The sequence below is a fragment of the Pezoporus wallicus genome, unplaced genomic scaffold (assembly GCF_028554395.1).
Source record: "Pezoporus wallicus isolate ANWC-B61680 ecotype Strahan unplaced genomic scaffold, APGP_CSIRO_Pwel_v1 contig_5261, whole genome shotgun sequence".
Classification (NCBI taxonomy): Eukaryota; Metazoa; Chordata; class Aves; order Psittaciformes; family Psittacidae; genus Pezoporus; species Pezoporus wallicus.
In genome coordinates, this window is record NW_026642423.1 from 7,265,257 (window position 1) to 7,284,394 (window position 19,138).

Consider the following 19,138-nt stretch of genomic DNA (forward strand, 5'->3'; position numbering starts at 1 on the left):
GATGCAAGGGTGCAAGAGGAAAGAATGATAGCAGTAACACCACCCTCCCACACCTCTAACTTAAAAGCTTGCAAGACACATATTCTTGACACCAAGATATGGAAAGCCCTGTCACAAACAACAGACTGCATTAATTCCCCCCTCACCTCCTGTTTCTGCGGGAGCCAGTTTGGGTGGCTTAGTCCAGACTTTCTGTATTTATGCCTAACAAATGTCTGACACCTCAACAACTGTGGAATTTCCATGACTTCCTCACACTGTATATTCTAACGCTTTGCTAACTGTACTGGTTTGCCAGCTTTCACTAATGCCTAATTTTTCTCTTTTGTGTCAGCTGACGCCTTTACTGCTTCTGTTTCTCAGCATCAGTCTGTTCTGTGCTCATCCACGGGCACCATGTTCTCTTAATTTAGATAAAATCAAACATTTGTAAAATCTATGACCTAAACCAGAACTGTAGAAAGGAACAGATCATTAATTGTTCCTTCCCCTCATCTGGACTCTCCATTTAATCAACTTCTTTCTTCAAGAACAATGCTCAAAACTGAAATCTAAGTTTCACCAGGGATAAGTGAAAAAGGATTACTTCATGTATGTTATGGGATCTACCATATACTGCAAATCCTGTATGGTGGCTGCATTTTTCTGGTGGAACAGCATGGTCTTGACTTAGCACCTGTAGCTCCCAATGCTCCTGCAGAGGTACTCTGTAGCTAGCTCTTCCCTGTCCTCCACCTGTGGAACCTTTTGCCCATGTATGGTACCTTCCAATTGTTCTTTGGGGAAAAGACAAGAAAAAATAAAGAACTAAACCAGTAACTAAGGACATTCAATTTAACCTTCTGCACCCACGTTCCTCTTTAAAAAAAGACAAAGAACTCTGAGAGACCCATCTTGTCAAGGCAGGACACTTACGTTCAAGACATTGACTCACACTGATCTACCTTAAAACCACAGATTGCTGTGAGGTGAAAGCTGTGTAAAAATCCTACCTGTGCTGAACCAGTACTCCTGCAACCCTTCACATATATACTGCTGTTCAAGTCTGAGACCAAGACTAGACCCAGCAGCACCTAGGCTCCACTCAGGAGTTTAGAAATTCAGGGGATCTACTCCAAACCTCATGACTCAATGGGTGGGTCTCCCTTACCCTTTTGTGCCTTTGGTTTCTGTATGAATTGTTTTAGCTTGATTTTACCTCCATTTTCCTTTGTATGCTTCATCCATGCAGTAAGTAATAGAGTGAACCTTGCCACCAAACATTAAGTCATGCTTTTACAAATTCATATTAAACCTACTCTATTATAACTACTGTAAAATTATTCACCTTTGATGGTGATTCTTCGGGCAATCCTAAACCACTCAATTTTGTGTCAAAAATATTTTTTGTGATAAAACCCAATTTGGCAGCTGAATAAAACAGTCATATTCACCTGTTTCTTTGATGTAGACACTACTGTTCATTGTGAACCAGAGGAAGGAGCTAGTTTCTTGAAACACAGAGTCACAGCCATGGAAAATAAGTACGTTTCCAATTTTGTAACAGTCAAATGATAATGAAATTAAGATTTGTCTTTATCACAACTGAGTTCAAATCTCTAATGCTGTTCTTATTACTTTGAAAAAGCACATGGAAAAAGCACACAGGTGTACTTTATCATTTAACAGAAAAACTGTACTGCCAACAGTACACTGGTTTCTTAAACAGCTATAAAGTGCTATGCTAAGAATTAATTTTGCAATTAAGGAGTATAAACCTAAGTCATCATTTACAAAAAGGCATTTTTCTACACACTCAGACCAGTGTGTAGGTCTAAGAATTAATTTTGCAATGAAAGAGTATAAAACCAAGTCATAATTTAGTTATTATATCTAGTTATCTCAAGATGTACACATCAAAAGAAGCAGCACCACAGCTTAATGAGGAACAAATCCCATCCATAATTTAAACAGCTAGAAGCCAGTCATTTAATATCAAAAATACAAATATTTGTAAGCAGTTCCATGCTTATTAATACACTTCAGAAAAAACTAAATAATCCAATCAAGTGCACCCCATTTTATTTCCTCATACTTATTGCCTGATCATGCTATTTTGCAGAGTTCTTTGTAACTTAGCTATGTTGGCATCCAAAGCTGCTAAGCTGTTCTTGAAGTCCTCTTCATCTCGAGAAGTAAAAGTTGAGTAAGAGGATGCACTCCTTTCAGACTTCCCAGATATATCATCAAATGAAATGGAACTGAAATCAGCTATTTCACTACCTTTTTTCTGAGAAATTTCTTTCAGAAATAGCATTGGCATGCAAGGGTATCTACCAGGCTGAGGTTGGTCTGCTTTATCTGTGAAGTCTTTCATAGCTCCATTTGGAATGCCTGTTGGCCTCATCTGGACTTTTTCTCCTTCTGGCTTCACTTTATCCCCTGTAACTTCAAACGAGTTTTCCATAGTCTTTTTCACGTTGTACCCCGTACTTAATTTATGCAGAAGAGTTGGACCCTTTGAGATCTCATATCCATCCTGCGGCACAGAGTTAGAAACCTCACAGTGGTAGTCCAACATCTTAGAAGACCCTCTACTCCAGGGTTGCACACCAGTTCTTTCAGAGGTTGGCTGCTCTTTTATAGAAGCACCACTAGTCAATGCAATATAAACAGTCTCATCCAACTTGTTTTGGTCATCTAGTAAAGTCCCAGAATCACTGGCTGTTTCTGCATCTTGCTTCAGTGAGGTTTGTTGTGTTCTGGGAGTTGATGCTCTTTCTTCTGAGAATGCACCGTTTATTTTACTTCCTTCTACAGCAAACTTTTCACAGGCTAAATTTTGGATTTGTAATTCTCCAATTTTATTTGACAACTGAGGTTCTGTATCTGGCAAAATACGATCCATTTCTAATTTTTTAAGAAAAGTGATTACTGAAGTACTTCCAGGAAATGGATCAGGTTGCATCTGCTTTTCGTAGTCTTCCAAAAGGGACTGTGAGAGACCTTTTTCAGATTTGGGTCTAATGTTGTCTGCTGTAAGGTCAGAGAGAAGTTTGGCCATACTGCCCTGCAAGGTTCTGTTGAGATCAATTAATCAAATTTAAAGATAGTTACTAAAAGAATAAAAAATTAAAAGCTTTTATATAACACCGAAAGTTTAGATTTATCAGACTGCAGCAAAGCTAAAATTCTGTTGCTACACATTGTAAAATGAAGCATAAATGCAGTGCATGACCAAATTCAGTTTAATTTTTTTTCTGCAGCTCAGCTCAATGTGCCTATAAAGTAACCAAAAACAGCACAACCCAATGATGCTCTTGGTTTACCTGCTGTGAGTACTACAAAATGAAACAAACTGGTATCAATAAACTGTTACAAAGCGTATACAGTTATCAAAATCAGTAAGAATGTTTTTCTGAATTATTCTTCCCACTACACCTAAATTAATAAATAAATTCTTCTAATTTTCTGCTTCGTACATCAAAATAAATGAATGCTTAAATGCTTATGCATATAGTATATACATATACGCATAGTAAGACATCACTATACTACCATCTGGTGGTCAGTGTAGTAATCACAGAACTGTGTGATGTGTCTGAAGTTCTACTACAGGATCTCAAGTGTTGATTTAAAAACATTCTGCCATTCCAAACGGTATCAACAATAAAAAAGACAGAGAAACAGTTTCACTTCCTGTGCACATCAGGTCCAAACACGATGTGTGTGGGGGAAAGAAAGGGAAACAAAACACATGACATGTCAATACCTGGTTAATTCACGCAGTCTGTCAACTTCTGCATCACGCTGACGTAATGTTATACCCAAAATCTTATTTTCTTTCTCTGAAGCTTCTAGCTTAAACTGAAAGCTCTTCACGTTTGCTAGTGCCTCTTCCAGTTCTAAAATACCAAGAAGAATTTTCCTTAAAAATTTAAGTTTTAAAACATTAAATGAAGAATAAACAAATTCAAAACACATACCAATCTTGAGCCTGGTAGAATGAATGTCATAATGTTGTTTGTTTTCAAGCAATTCTACTTCTTTATCTTGAATATTTTTTGCAAGACGTTTATTTTCCTCTTTCTGACTTTCTATTATTTTAAATAGTTCTTCATTTTTTGCTTGCAGTGACTCAAGGCCTTTCAGTGATTCTTTCAATTGACTCTGGAGCATCATATTCAAGGACTGCAAAGAAACTACTACCAAAAATAAAACAAAGTTTGTTTTGTGCAGTACAGTTTGAATTTCTAAATCTGAGTTTTAAAATAATTTTGGTAATATGAATTTTGCTTATAGATAGAAGGGGTTTTTGAGGCAACAGGATAAAAGTAAAGCTTCCTTCTTAATTATCTGTTATCTTCATTTTAAGAGGAACAAAAGGAAAGATAATCTGCTCAGCAGCTGAAGAGCTGAGTCTCACTATGTGGAGTCTAAAGAGGCACAACAATAACATGCAAGTGCAGTCACCTGATTAGAACCACAATACTTAGTTCAGTTACCACTAAAGGGCACAATACATACTGTTATTTTTTTATTTTTATATATATATCCTTATATATATATATATATATATATATATAAACAAAGCTTTAACAAAAATGCTCCTAACAAGCATCATCTTCTATTAGTACCTTACATTCATAGTTGCAGCTCTGTCCAGATATCTTTTCACTTCTTTCTCGTTCCCCAAGTTGCTGGTTTAATATTCTGAGTCTCCTATATATGAATTGTGAAAAAGCACAAATGTAGAGAGTTCAGAATAAGTTCAAAACTGCTGCATTTTAAATCAGTTTGGTAAGAAGTTGCTATCGAGAATTAAATGTCACAATGTTTGAGAAATATAAAAGTTTTAATAATGCATTTTTCTTACATTCCTATATTTCTTCAACAAAAAAGACCCTTTAAAAATTCTGGTAAATGTCTTTCTGTTCTTAAACAAAATGCTACCCAGTTATGCATTTGAGAGCTCCCCTGAGAGATATTTTTGCCTTTGAGAATCCACTACAAAAAGAATATAAGCAGGCTATCTTGCTACTGCAGTTTTCAGAGAGAATGATACACTGATCCCACCCAGACAAAGGCCCAATAACAATGTAACTGATGCTACTAAAACATCAGTATTAACCAAAGTCTTGATATGTGTGAATTATTTAAACAATACAAGCTTACCAACACACGTTCTAATATATAAATACTGAACAGACAAGAATGAAAGCGCTGTAACACACGTAACAATAAAACATTCAATTTAGAATACCAGTGAGACACTTCAGGTGCATTTGGAGTGAATACAGAATCCTTGACAAGTTACTAACCTACGCAGCTGTGCATTTTCACTCCTGAGAGGCTGTAAAGTTAGGGCTATTTCAGCTTGCACATTTGTACTTCCCACTACAGCTGGGAGCAGTGATACAGAGTCTTCAATTTCACTCATCAACCTTAACATTTCCAAATCATCTGCAAGAGGTGAGGGGAAATAAAAGACATATAAACCTGTAATATGACAGTAATATTTTATATAAGACTAAGCAGTTTACAAAGTGATCAACTTTTTTTCCATGAATACCTCCTCTTTATTTTAACTGTATTTGTTTATGTACAATTGTTAAGCCTGACTACGAAAACAGCCCACCATCTCTCTGACCAACTTGGTGGGACGGCTGTTGCAATCTGTCTACACTGCTCCCATTCTCAGGCGAAAACAGTGTATACGAAATAAAAACATTCTTTACTCTAGATGTTATGAAAACATTAAAATACTCCAAAAATGATTTCATACTTATCCAGAGCGAAATACAAAGCTATAGCAGTTGTGGAAAACCACTGTAAGATGTCACATACCAGACACGTACCATTTCCAAAAACTGAAGGGCTCATTCAACACAGCTCTTGTGTTATTTGTATGTAATCAACCTACTACGTAATGACAGTGTCCTCACCTTGATCTGTTACCAGCGCTCTGAGCTCTCCCAGGAGATACTTTACAGTCTTAACTTGATGGGCTGTTTCTTCTGGACTTTCTTCTCTACATTTTGGAACTTCATTCACAGAACTTGCCTTGCAGCTTGCATCTCTCACTGGGGCTACATCAAGTACGTTCAACTCATCTTCTTTTTTGACCATATCCTCATTGTGTTCTTCAGAAGTATCCTCCTCCTCGTTACTTGAGGCGTTATGTTTTGCTGGACAGTGACAATGGCACTTCTGTTCAGTCCTGCCGTTCATCACCTCATGTGATTGTAACAGGGCCAGGTGAGCTTGTATGCATCGGATCAAATCTACTTCTTTTATCTGTTGTTTGTGGTTTGGGATCACCTCTCCATCAGAAGATGATGGGATCAGTGCAGGCACTGTAGAGTTACTTGATACACCTGATGCTATACAAGGGATCACACTAGGATGAGCAGTAGCAGACTGTATTTGCACAGCAGTAGTAGAAGCAGCAGAAACTACAGGGCAAACCACAGGTCCTCCCATCTTTGGAATACATTCATTGCCACTGTCTATAGGAACATCCTACATAAAGAATATTTCTATTAAAAAAATTAACAGGATTCTTTTTTAAAACTTAAAAATAAAAACCAAACAAAACACTACCTTTGACTCTACATAGTCTTGATCAATACTTTGCAAATTGTAAAAGCAACTACAACTCATTCATTGCATAATTTCCCAGTATATTAAGGAGTAATTAAATTGCAAATCTAGTTTAATAACCTTTATCTTAAATATTATTGGCAACATTAAAGCACAATTCTTTTACAGCTGTTCTGTAAAGACAAAGCCTCAGCAGTGTTTTGTTGATTTTTTTTCATTATGAACACTCATTTCTTGAATCAAAGCAGAAAATGGAAGAAATAAAAGACAACACTGTTACCTTTCAGTATTTTAATTAGATGAACTTCTTAAAAGTCAAGAACAGCACTAGCTATACATGGACTGCCTACAGATGGAAGGGAAGTCTACAGTCTTACAGTTTCAAAGTGCAAGCCCTTTACCACATTTCCCAAGGTGGTTGCTGGTACTCTCCATTAGTTCTATGCTATACCCTGAAACGTACAAGTATTTTAAAATGATACTCTAAGATATTACAGTGTCTGAAGAAATAATCGACTTGATTATCGGCAGGAAAAAGCTACACATGAAACATGACTTATCAGGATTTGGTTAATACTAATAAACGTGCATTACTGAGAATTATTAACAGTAATGAATTATTTCCTGCACCTTTCATGTTTGCTGTCCCTTACAGAATTCACCACAAAGAAACAATCAGCCACTTGAAATGCCTCTACTTTCATTTTTTGGCATCTATACAAAATGACTTTAAATAGCAGTATTTTCTCTCATTACTTATTCAGTTCAGCACTAGAGGTTGAAATATGCAAATATTTTCTTTAAGGAAAATTATTACATACACCCTAGAAAACCCATGCACTTCATTGCATGCATAAATAAATAGGCAGTGCTAATTTTAAATGCTTATTAGTAGTCATAATCAAGCTTTTACTTACTGACTGAGTAGATAAGGGATGAGCTGAATGCTGAAGGGTCAGGGCTGATGTGCAAGTAGGTAACTGATAATTAAAAGCTGTAGCATTTTGACATCCTAAAAGAAAATGACACTCATCTATCAGGGCAATTTTGGGCAAAATTTATACAGTAAAACAGAGGGCTCTGCATTCGTACTTCTACTAACCGTGATTTGAGGTAAGAAAAGGAGTTACAGGAGGAGTTTTGTTACTGTTGTGTGGTGGTTGGCCAGTTATCAGAGACATCTGAGTTTGCACATGCTCGCACGGTTTCTGACGCAACACAGGAGAGTACTGACTGCAAGGCGAGTGAATTGGTTGAATCATCTGGTTCTTTGCTGCACTGGGAAGTTCTCTCTCAGTAAAAGGTGTAGTGGATGAGGCAAGTTTTCTATTTGATACTGGCACTATAGAGAAAGAAAGAACAAAAAACCCAGCTGAAGCTGGCCATCTTCTTGATCTATATAAACCCACTGTGTTGGCAGGCAGACTCTGGCAGGTTCTTTTGAAAAAGTAAAGCAAAAGATTCTACAGCCTAAGATTCCAGTCAGATTTTTACTCACCAGCAAATTAACCCATCATTTCTTATTTCCAGACAGAACAACCTAAGCCAGTTGGACAAACAGCTGTCTTTGAAGGAAGCAGAGAGACCTAATCCTACAAAAAGTTGGTTCCAAAACGCATTTTTAAAATCTCTGCTTAGCTGCATCCTAGCTTTTAAACAATTTGGAATAGCCCATGCCAAAGCACTTTCCAAAAGTAATTTTTTTTATGTTGGGTATAACTATTTTTATAGTGCTGGAAAGATACCAGCTATGCACTCACCTTCCACAATTCACAAAATGGACATTCTGCTACACATGTAGTCTACACACCCCTCCTGTCTACTGGAATAGATATTACACAAAAGAAATGGGGTGGAGAGACAAACGCTAAGAAAAATTGAAATATTTCAACTGAGAGCAACCTGACCTGCAGCACTCCATCTACCTTTCTATTTAAACACTCTGGCCACTAAACCATTTGAGTTTACTATTTATTGCAACACTTCCCTGCTTCCAGAAACTGATCTTTGAGAAAAGCCTGCTGGACACCTAACTCCAGGACAGTTTATAGCTGTGTATCCCAAACAGAGACTAAGCACTCTAATGCTTCACTGTCCAAAAGAAAAAGGACATGGGTATTATCATTCTCCTCTACACTTCTACCAGCTAAACTTGATGATGTTGGTATTTGTATACACACTCAATTTTCTTCCCTGTATATGAAGATCAAACATTTTTGAGTTTTAGTAAACATTTAAGGTTTCCTTTTGTAGGTTCAACCATGGATTATTCTATAACAAATGACAATTATCTGAAGCCTTGTTCTTGACATGTAAGTTGAGAAGTCTCTCAACGTTGTTTGAGAAAAAAACAAGCCCAAGAAAGCCCACTTACCAACATCTTTTCGGATGTGTGAAGAAGTAATGGGTTTTTTCAACCCTTTCTTCTTGGAAGCATTTCCTTTAGTTAGCATAGGCTTGGAAGTAATTTTCATGGAAGTTCTTTTCCCAGCTTGTTTATGCATAGCCTCCCTTCCTAGTATTAGTTGAAAGAAAACTAGTGAACAAATCAAAACAGTCTTACAAACAATAAAAACGTAACAAATTTTCAATAGGTACAACCTGTAGCCTCATTTTGCAAGATATTCTTCAGTAAGGCTGCACAATGATCCAGTCCATTATGAATAGTATCAACCTGCACAAAGAATACCGCGGTCAGAAAAGAAGTACCACTGTTTTCTTTCAGTAAACTAAGATACTATTTTAGAGGGGAGTGCTCCCCACACTGTCACCTGAAAAAGAACAACTAAGAACCAGCAAAACCCTGTCATGTTCCATGGGTTATTTTTTAATTACAAGCAAGTTTACAAACACACAAATTTTGAAAATAACTGAATTGTGTTGCTGCACACATGACTATTTGCTGGATTTCATGCTTTGGTAATTGATTGTATATGGTTTTATTCTAATTTCCATGTATAGTTAAGCTATTATCTACAGCCTATTTCTATTTGGGAGATAACTGACTTATCACTACACGAAAAACAGTACTGCAGCACTTACTCTATACAACTCACTCTTTTCAGCACAAAACCTAAGAAATATGGTTATATTTCTGCCAGGGTCAGCCCTTGCCTGTAAAGAGTGTGTTTGCAAAATATATCCTGTGCCTTAATGAGATTTGTCAGAGCCAAACTCACTGCGCACAAAGCTAACTTGCTTGTATCTGCAAGATGCAGTGTAGGGATGCTCTTGCTTAGCACTGCAGGAACTATTTCTAGTACAGATGCAGCAGTATCTAAATTAACCCATTTTCTATTATTCAAAATATTCTGATTTCTCTTCTCTTCAAATAACAGAGATGACTGTATTAAAAAGTCATCTAATTACCTGATTTCCAAAACCAGTGGAATAGACAGAGTTTCCAGAATTCATATCAGAATAACTTCCTTTTTTTAAGCCACACCTGAAAAAGTCAAATCCACTGTTTATATCACCTCCTTAATACACAGCAAAGTAAAAAATTTACTTTATTCAATAATACAAGCTAAAGTAATTTTATCTAGAAACACAGCTTTCTTTTTCTGAACACTCTGCATTGCTGCAACAAATACTTAGCAGATATTAACAGCTTATGTCAAATGGGAATTCAGCCTTTACTCAACAGTCTAACGCATGGCTAATAAGTATAAAAATTCAATGTTTTATACATAAAACATGCAGAGAAAGTCAACCCTGTGTTTCTACAGAAAAAATTTCTACTCAGTTTCTCTTCTCATGAGCTGCTTAGAACCCGGCCGCACTGCCTTGCCACTGAAAACATATTCTGAAATATACAAAGAATTTCTGGCTAGTTGTGAGCTGTAAGTATAAGGTTCCCAAACACCAAAATGTATGCTGTCTTAGCACTCATGATTAAGTTCTTACTGTTTTCTTCCATTTGCTAATTTAGCTGCTCCTGTTAGCCTTCCAGAAGATGGTACCTGTTGATTATAGAAACATACTCTGATTTTCATAAAGTACTTTCACAGAATAACTGAAGACTACCACTACCCACCAATTCCAAGAACTTTTGCCAAGGTAGAACAGTTAAAGACAACTTACTCCTCTCAGACCAAAGAGGGAGCCCACTGATGGAGTTACAGACTGAATCTTGTAGTTTTCTTTTCACAAAACATACATTTACAGCATGAAGATTTAATAATTGCCACAGAATTCTACAGATATGCTAATCACTTAACTACAAGGCCAAGGGCTGACATAACAAACATACATTCCAGACTGAAACTGAGCTCGGTAAATATACACCTGAGCTCTGGGGAATTTAAGCATGAACTACGGTCCCAGCACAAACCTCCCGCACACCCAAGTCCGAAGAACCCCAGAACAGTGAGCTCGCTGCGACACACACAGACCCGCTGAGCTCTGAGGAAAGGCTGCTGGGCTCAGCCCAGGAAGCAAAGCCAGTGCCGGAGGCCCCACTGCCCCCTCAGCAGTCTTTAAACCGATTGCGAGCCCCGCAATCGTAGGAGAGAATAAAGAGCGGGCTGGGGTAAGGCGCGCTGTGTGGATGTCAGTCACTGTGGCCTGTGGTGTGCTCGGGGCAGACGGTTCGTCTCACAGGATCAGAGAATAACCCAGGTTGGAAAAGACATTTAAGAGCAAGTCCAACCCTTTACCCCAGGACAACTAAACCATATCACTGAGGGCCTCATCTACACCGTGTTTGAACACTTCCAGGGATGGTGATTCTGCCACTGCTCTGGGGAGCCTGTTCCAATACCTGATTATGCTTTCTGTGAAGAAGTATTTCCTAATATCCAATCTAAAACTCCCCTGGTGCAGATTGAGGCTGTTACCTCTTGTGCTATGATTTGATACGTGGGAGAAGAGACCAACCCCACCTCACTACATCCTCCTTTCAGGTAGCTGTAGAGAGCAATAAGGTCCCCCCTGAGCCTTCTCTTTTCCAGACTGAACACCATAAAGTCCCTCAGCTGTCCCTCATAAGATTTACTCTCCAGACCCTTCACTGGTTTCATTGACCTTTTCTGGACCTGCTCCAGCACCTCAGTGTCTCTCTTGTAGTGAGGGGCCCAGAACAGAACACAGGATTCTAGGTATGGCCCAAGTGCCAGGTACAGTGGGATTCAGGACTTGGCTTTCCTGCCTTGTCCCCGCTGAGCAGCCCCTCACCTGCCCCTCCGTAAGGGAAAAAGTCACCTCCCATAGCTGGATCTTCCCCTTCCAGCGCTGTCCTCCCAAGGCATGCTCTCTGGTGCATTATGGATCTTTTGTGAACAACAGGGCCTGTGGGGCAGAGATTCTGTGCACTCATAAAATACATGGAAAAGTGGACAGTGCAGATGGGTGGGCTGCCCTGAAGGAAAAGTAGGGCATCACAAGGGATACTGCTGATAAAAATACCTCAGGGCCTCTGCTTGCTTGTACAGTCCCTGTCCTGCAAGTCTTCAGGGGCACAAAAGCTAAAAGCAGTCTGGTAGCAAGTCCAAGGGAACTGTTGATGCTTTGTGTATAGGCTAAACCTGGCAGTCCTTTATTCTCCACTCTGGCTTTCAGCGAGTGTTAAATGTCCTCTGGCAATCCCTCAAAACACCAGTGTACAGGGATCATAAAGGATGGTGCCTCAGGTTTCACACACACACAGAGTGGCATATTAGTATTCTGTGTACTTTAATTTTTATTAGCTGAATAAACAGACCTTCTGAAAACATATCACTGAAAGCAATTACATTTACTCAGGCTGAAATTGTTACATTACTATGTTATTAAGAGTGCTATAGCAGAAGTGCCTACAAATATTCAACATCTGTGCTCTCCCAATGTGTAAATTGTATTGTTATTAGGTATTACTGTGTTAATATTTGCATTAAAACTATGCTCAGCTTGAATTTAAATTATATTATGAAGATATTTGGGGAAAAAAAACCCCACAACTAACCAAACCAAGCCAAGAACAACAAAAAGCCTCAAACAACAGAAGGGTTTTCTGGCAAGAATTTGGAGACTGCTTCATTTTTTCTCTTTGAAAAATTTTAAATAAGATCGCTATAATAGAGGAACAGCTGAATTCTGTTCCTTAAAGAACATCTAGTTTTTTAGAATTACCTTAAAGATCATCTACTTCCAACACCTCTGCCATGAGCAGGGACACCTTCCACTAGACCAGATTGCTCAAGGTCTTGTCTAGCCTGGCCTTGAACACTGCCTGGGATGGAGCATTCACAGCTTCTGTGGGCAACCTGCTCCAGTGTCTCACCACTCTCACAGTAAATAACTTCTTCTTTATATATAACCTAAATCTGCCCTGTTTAAGTTTGAACCCTTCCTGAAGGATGGAATATAAACTAGAAAAATTGAACAAGATGAAAAGAGCTCAGAAAGATGTGTGGCAACTATCAAACCAGTGTCAGAACCATTGATAGACTTTTTCCTGAAGGGGTTTTATGGAAGTTTATGGGTAAATTGAACTCATAGATGTAAGTGAAATAGATGTAAGTGCAGTAATTTAAATAGTTAAGGAAGAATTATGCCAAGTTGTTTAGCAACAAGTGACAGATATAAAAAACACAGTCCCTCCCAAAACACAACCCCATCCTTTCATTTAACATATTTGAGGACACAATAGCACAACGCTTCATTTTTTCATCAGAAGGAAAATTAATAGAGAAGGCCATCAAGTTCCATTCTTGTCAACAGAACCATATTGAAACTATAAATGAAATAGCAAGATTGCCTTATAAATAAATCAAGAAAATGCAACTATAAAGACAAAAGAAAAGCATAAATAATTGAAATTCTCATGAGGTCACTGACCTTCAAATGGTCAATCTTTCAAGAAAAGTACAAGCTGTCAAGAGATTAAACAGAGTTAGTTATCAGAAGAGCTAGACATTTTTTCTGACACTGGCATTCTTCATTGAAACAGTGTGGGGAGCTATTGATTATCTCTGAAACTGTCTTGTTATGGTAAAATTGTGATTAAAAAAAAAGCTTATTCTTTGTCTTACAAACTGAAATGCTTCAATGCCATGTGCTGTATTCATACATATTATTACATTGTTATTCATATTCATGATCAAGCTTTTTTTCAGAGGGAAAATTAAATTCCATTTCATTCCATTTTGTTAAAATAATTTCATCTTTTCTTTCTGTTTGACAGACAACTAACATTCCCCAAACATTTCCAGGGACATGGTTTTGGATGTGTCTGAGGCCAGGTTTGCTCTGCCTTTGGGAAAGCAAATTACGGGTTCCAACACTATTTGGTGTAGAAATAATGCTAAAGGCAAAAGGAATCCAAAACAAGCCAACCAACCAACCAACCAACCAAAAAGCCTGGCAAATGCAACATAAATAGAAGTTTCATGATAAGCAGAATTGTACTGAATATATGACGGGAAGTTATTGTATTTCCATGATTTATGTCAACTTTGATGTTGTGCCATATCTAAAGAATTAGTTTATGTAAAGAAATAAGGATTACACTGTTGTTAGTGATGAAGAATAATAAATTGTTTTTACAACTACCATACAATGATGTCCAAGTAGTGGAACAGAACAAAGTGTGAAGTGGGATATGATACCTTAACACAAGTCGTCATGCATTGGACCATCTATGCAGAAAAAACATATTACAAGCTAACTGAATATTAACTAACTGTGACAGAACATGCTCTCCCTACCAGAAAGTGGTTAAAAAATTGGACATAATTTAGACAATAAAGACAGGACCAGTGCAATGCAGGACAAAAAACACATGTGGAGGAAAAGGCTCAAATCAATAACCAGGAAAAAACTGCCTGAATGATGAATAATTAAAACATATATGTAGTTGTATTTGCAGTCTTAGTGCTTGAGGATCTGTTTGTGTTGCATGAAGCGTCACTGAAAATAACGAAAAGTTTATTCTTACGCTTGGTAATTTCCAATTTAAGTTAAAATACCAGGGTGATACAGCAAACTTTATACAAGACTGATATGCTTAATAATGACAAAGAAATAAATATACTTGGAACATAGCTTTCGAGGACCAAAGATTTTTGTGGGGATGATTCTCAGATGAAGTAGAAAAAGGTCTTTTGTTTTAGGAAGGAGAGAAAACAAACAAAAGGAGACTAATAAACGCAAGACAAGACATTTGCCAAACAATTCAGTTTCATCAGAAAATGGGGCTTTTTCAGGGCCTACTTAGGAAAACCAAGTCGTGTTCTCATTCAGCGTAAGTTCTGAAAGTCTTCTGCTACCAGTACTGAAAGGTCCACTGTTTTAAGCAAGTACTAACTAAGCATGATCAAGCACTAGCATAAAATAATGTTAAGCTTTCCTCTGAATGAGTTATAACCAAAAATTTGTGTTGTCTTAACAAGGGAGTATTTCACAAAATAAGGCTTTTTTTGTGAGACAAGTAGGCCAAGAATATCAATGATAACTGACTCTTTTGGTAGATGCCCAGACCCCCATAAATGTATAGTTAAGGAATAAAGCTACAACTTAGCTGATGGAAAGGGAATGAACAGCTTTTTTATCTACCCACCTATCCTTCCGTCTATGTATAACAAACAGAAAGGGGAGAAGAATAGCACTCATTATGCACTTAAGAATACAACCTACAGAAACCAAGTACTTCATTTGTCAAAGACAGGCTTAAGGGATGTCTTGATCACAGTAAAAATACTATTAGAGGAAGCAGAAATTTAGTAGAGAACTTTTCAGTTTGATAAGCAAAGATATAATGAGGAGATTAAGCTGGATACTATGGACCCTAGAACTCTGCTGCAATTCTAAAATATATTTGAAAATAATGTACAGAGTGTTCTACTAGATTTTCAATGTCTCAGTCATAGACAGGCTTTAGTTCATATGTATTGAAAGCTACAGCAGGACTCGCTGCATGGAAGACCTGTGTTCTGTGTGGTTCAGAAGGCTTGCCATCAAATTTTGATTTTTTGATGTATTCGGAATGAATAGGTGTATAAGCCATGAATTTCTTATTCCTAATACATAAATATAATGGGAAAAGTCAAAACCACTTAGCTATGTTTTGTCTGTCCACATTTAAGTGAAGAATTTATGCAGAGCACATTAAATGCTCTTTACCTTGAGAAGCTCTCACAAGGACGAGATTGTAAGGGTATTGAAGGGTACTTGTAGGAAACATCACTACGATTCAAGTTGTTGTGACCTTTCTGAGCTGATGACAGTTTAAATAGCAATCCAGAGTTTTCAGAAAGCTGGCGATATTACGCTGCGCAACGTACTTGCGCCTGAGCCTTGATCTCCCACATGATGGCGCCACATGAACGTAAAATAATAAGCACTGCCTTTAAACCAAAAAGTGGCTCGTTATATCCGTAAGGAAAATCGATGAGTATATTTGCTGAAGTAACATTAGGACAATGCCGTTGCTATTTCAGAGTCTTTCAAGCAATCCTACTGATGCAATTAATGTTTTATTGGTGAAAGTGTGTGAAAATAGTAATTTTTGGCTAAATCTTCATGACACTTATTTGTTTATTGCTCTACTAAGTATAAACTCTACTGTAATATTAAAATGACCTTTAAAACACAAATACTATTTTCATAGTATACAAGCTTAATAGCAGATCTAGAATCTGATGGCTTTAGGGGAAGAGCAAACTCTTAACAACAGATGAATTTCTCAAAACATTTCTCATTTTTATTCCAAGTTAGAAAAATAAATTAATCATGAGAATAATAGCAAATAACATATTTAAGATAATTGTCTCAAATTAGAGTGTTTGTCCAGATTTCTCATGAGGCAGGCTTTCCAATTAGTACTAGCGGTGAGGGTATTGAAGGCAAGGGTTCAATGAAGTTTGTCCCACCAAGGTTAAATCATGTATCTCTTGTTGTTTTAGGAGTAGATTCATAGATAAGCAAGTTATAACATCTGCAAACAGCCAATAGAGCTTTATCCACAAATTTCTGCTTGAAGTTTCATTTGAGCTGTGCCAGATCAGATGATCCCAGAGGGTCCCTTTAAAGCTAAGTGGTTATGTGATTGTGATTTGGAACTTTTTTTTTTACTTCTTTTTTCTTTCAGTCCATTCTTGATTACTGCAGTGTAATCTATTGCCTCACTCACATCCATGGCCTAATCACATCTGCATTAAAGCTTTCAGCTAGAAAATACAGTTGATTATGCCAATATAATAACAGTGTTATAACCAGCCAGTGCTCTGGTAACCCTCCAGACAGCCCCAGATATGAATTGTGGAACTATGCAGTCTTCAGTATGTAAACGTTTGCCCAGCACTGGTATTTAGGATGAGAGAAAGAAGTCCTCTCCTAAGATCTGCAAGTGAATCAATCATACCTACACATCTAACTAGTCACATCAGCTCAGTAACCTGGTTGTCATCCACTGACTATAGAAAATCACAAATCCATTTTCCTTTCTCTATTAAATGGCTAAAACAATTGAAGAAACAACACATTTAAGTGCTGTGAGAAGTGTCTAGGTAATTTTCTGAATCCATAGTGAAATCTGTGACTTTATTTGCTGTGTTCTGAGCATTAACTGATGGGCTTTTACATTCCAGTTTCTTGAGGTTATGTGAGAAGACTGCAATCTATCAGTTGCCATTAGGTCCAAAACCACTACCTGCCATTTGGTTTGCTTTGTATCTGAAAACACATGTTACAGTACAAGGTTTCCCTCATATTCTTGGGTTTCTTTGACAGAGATTGTCTGAATATTATGTAGTGTGAAAAGATGCTGATCTGTTTCCTCTGACACAAGAAATTTGATCCAGTCTTCTACATTAACTGTACAAAATCAGCATAAGTGAGGAATAGCAAGACAGAACCAGGATACCTTTAATCAGTCATATCTGCTGAGTGATGCTGAAAACAAAGGAAATTTTCAGGGCTTATTCTCACAGCTACAGCATAGCGCTGTAGAAACAGCTTTAGCAAATTGTGAGATTAATTTTACAACCTTTCTTTGTCCTTGTCTCTCCAGCTGTCTGTCCCAGGACTTAGTCTGTTGTGAATTGTGTGGAAAGGAAGAAGCTGGAAAACAGCCTACTGCAAATATTCTTGCTCCATTGATCCCTGAAAGAATATAGTTAAAGTAATTCCCTTATTCTTAGAAAAGATTTCCTCCTGACTTTAAAAACAACAGCTGGGTGAGTGGTTAGCTGGTTAAAATGTGATTACTTGGTCTCCTTTTTCAACATAAACATAAACTCAAAATCAGAATATACAGCATATTTGTCCAGGACAACATGAAACTGTGAATAAACTTACAACTCCAATCAGTTTACATGCCAGAGCTAAAAACTTCAGCCACTCAGTTTCTCAGTAAAACGTCCAACATTCATTACACTTGCAAATAAGTCTTGTGGGAGATTCAGTGCCTCTCACATGTGAGCCAGTCCACCTACATGCATTATAGTTCCCCTTCCACCTGGAGACAAGCGCATTACAAATGCGTCGCAGAACAGTGCATACTATTTTGCTTTCATTCAAAGAAAGACAAAGGTTTCTGTAACCCAGTATCACACCCAAAACACTTGAATTGGGCTTGATCTAGGCTTTTCTTTTTGAAGCATGCTGTGGTGATGAGGGGCTAGTTAAATAGGGAGCATCAGTGATACTAGACTAACTGAATGCCCGAAGCACAAGTTTTGTGGGTGCAGTTAAGAAAGATTATAGCAAAAACACTTCATAAGTAAAATGGAAGGAGAAAGTGGAAGCACGTAATAACTACAAGTTACAAAAATACAGGTAAAATTAACAGTATGACTACAGGAAAGAACTACTTCTGTAACATCTGGAAGGATGTTAATTTTACAAAAGTGTAACCTGACTACAGTTTTTAATTTGTTAGTGGATGTTTGTGCATGCATATTCTTTCTTTGGCAACAGTGGTATGACTTGGGTGAGCAAGTGATCTGAGTATGAAAACCATAAACTTCTAGGGCCAAAGGAAGCACAGCTGAAGAAATAATGTACTTTCTACTATATAGAAACAGCTAATACATTAGTATTCTCCATCCAGTATATTTATATTAACCATATAGAATATTTATGGACATAGGGGTGAAAGCAGGATATCCAAACTGAAAATGTAGTCAGTGTAACAATATTATTGGATATTAGATATAATAAAAATCTATGGATGTATATTATCAATGTTTTATATATTTGTCCGGAAGCAGGGAAGATATTTCTTGCTCTTTGATTCAGGACCTTTAAGAGCTCTGGTGTGATACCTCTCCATTCTGCCCTAGGCACCCTTCCTGATGTCTGGGGGACCATTGTCACAGCAGATGTACAGTAAGATGCACAGATCTATGGCATCGAACTTAAGATGTCTAAAGAAGCCAAGCTTAGACGTCATCTGGTCTTTCCTTCTGCCCCAAGGCTGGATCAGAGATGTCTGTGCCCATCCTGCAAGGAATTTATCTAGCTTGCTTTTGAAGACCTTCAGCCTTTCCAGTGGGACAGGCCCCGGATGGCAGGGCTGTGTGCATTGCGCGTGGGTCTTGGATTCCCACCCCTGAGGGAGCAGCTGGCCCCCACTGCA

At 37.7% G+C, this 19,138-nt stretch overlaps 1 protein-coding gene across 4 annotated transcripts; it reads right to left on the reverse strand.

Moving 5' to 3' along the window:
* Nucleotides 1–1,648: 1,648 nt before the first annotated feature.
* On the reverse strand, nt 1,649–10,994 carry CCDC14 (coiled-coil domain containing 14). Of its 4 annotated transcripts, XM_057430180.1 has the most exons (13): nt 10,977–10,994; nt 10,489–10,544; nt 9,952–10,027; nt 9,184–9,256; nt 8,957–9,097; nt 7,685–7,924; nt 7,500–7,594; nt 5,925–6,501; nt 5,301–5,442; nt 4,622–4,701; nt 3,966–4,184; nt 3,752–3,884; nt 1,649–3,059 (listed from the first exon to the last, which is right to left on the reverse strand). In XM_057430180.1, exons 3-13 carry the CDS (start codon nt 9,994–9,996, stop codon nt 2,075–2,077), a joined length of 2,730 nt encoding a protein of 909 aa, XP_057286163.1. In that variant the 5' UTR covers nt 9,997–10,027; nt 10,489–10,544; nt 10,977–10,994; the 3' UTR covers nt 1,649–2,074. The 4 variants fall into 4 exon arrangements, with proteins under 4 accessions (XP_057286163.1, XP_057286162.1, XP_057286161.1 ...); XM_057430179.1 differs by lacking the exon at nt 10,977–10,994 and having other exon boundaries at nt 3,966–4,181; nt 10,489–10,722; XM_057430178.1 differs by lacking the exon at nt 10,977–10,994 and having other exon boundaries at nt 10,489–10,722.
* Between the last annotated feature and the right edge of the window lie 8,144 nt (nt 10,995–19,138).

Coding starts and splice junctions, on each gene's coding strand:
- CCDC14 (XM_057430178.1), bottom strand. CDS start 10,577: ATGAAAATCAGAGTATGTTTCTATAATCAACAGGTACCATCTTCTGGA. Junction 7,595..7,684: donor TTTTCTTACCTCAAATCACG/GTTAGTAGAAGT, acceptor ATTTTCTTTTAG/GATGTCAAAATGCTACAGCT. Junction 5,443..5,924: donor AGCGCTGGTAACAGATCAAG/GTGAGGACACTG, acceptor CACCTCTTGCAG/ATGATTTGGAAATGTTAAGG.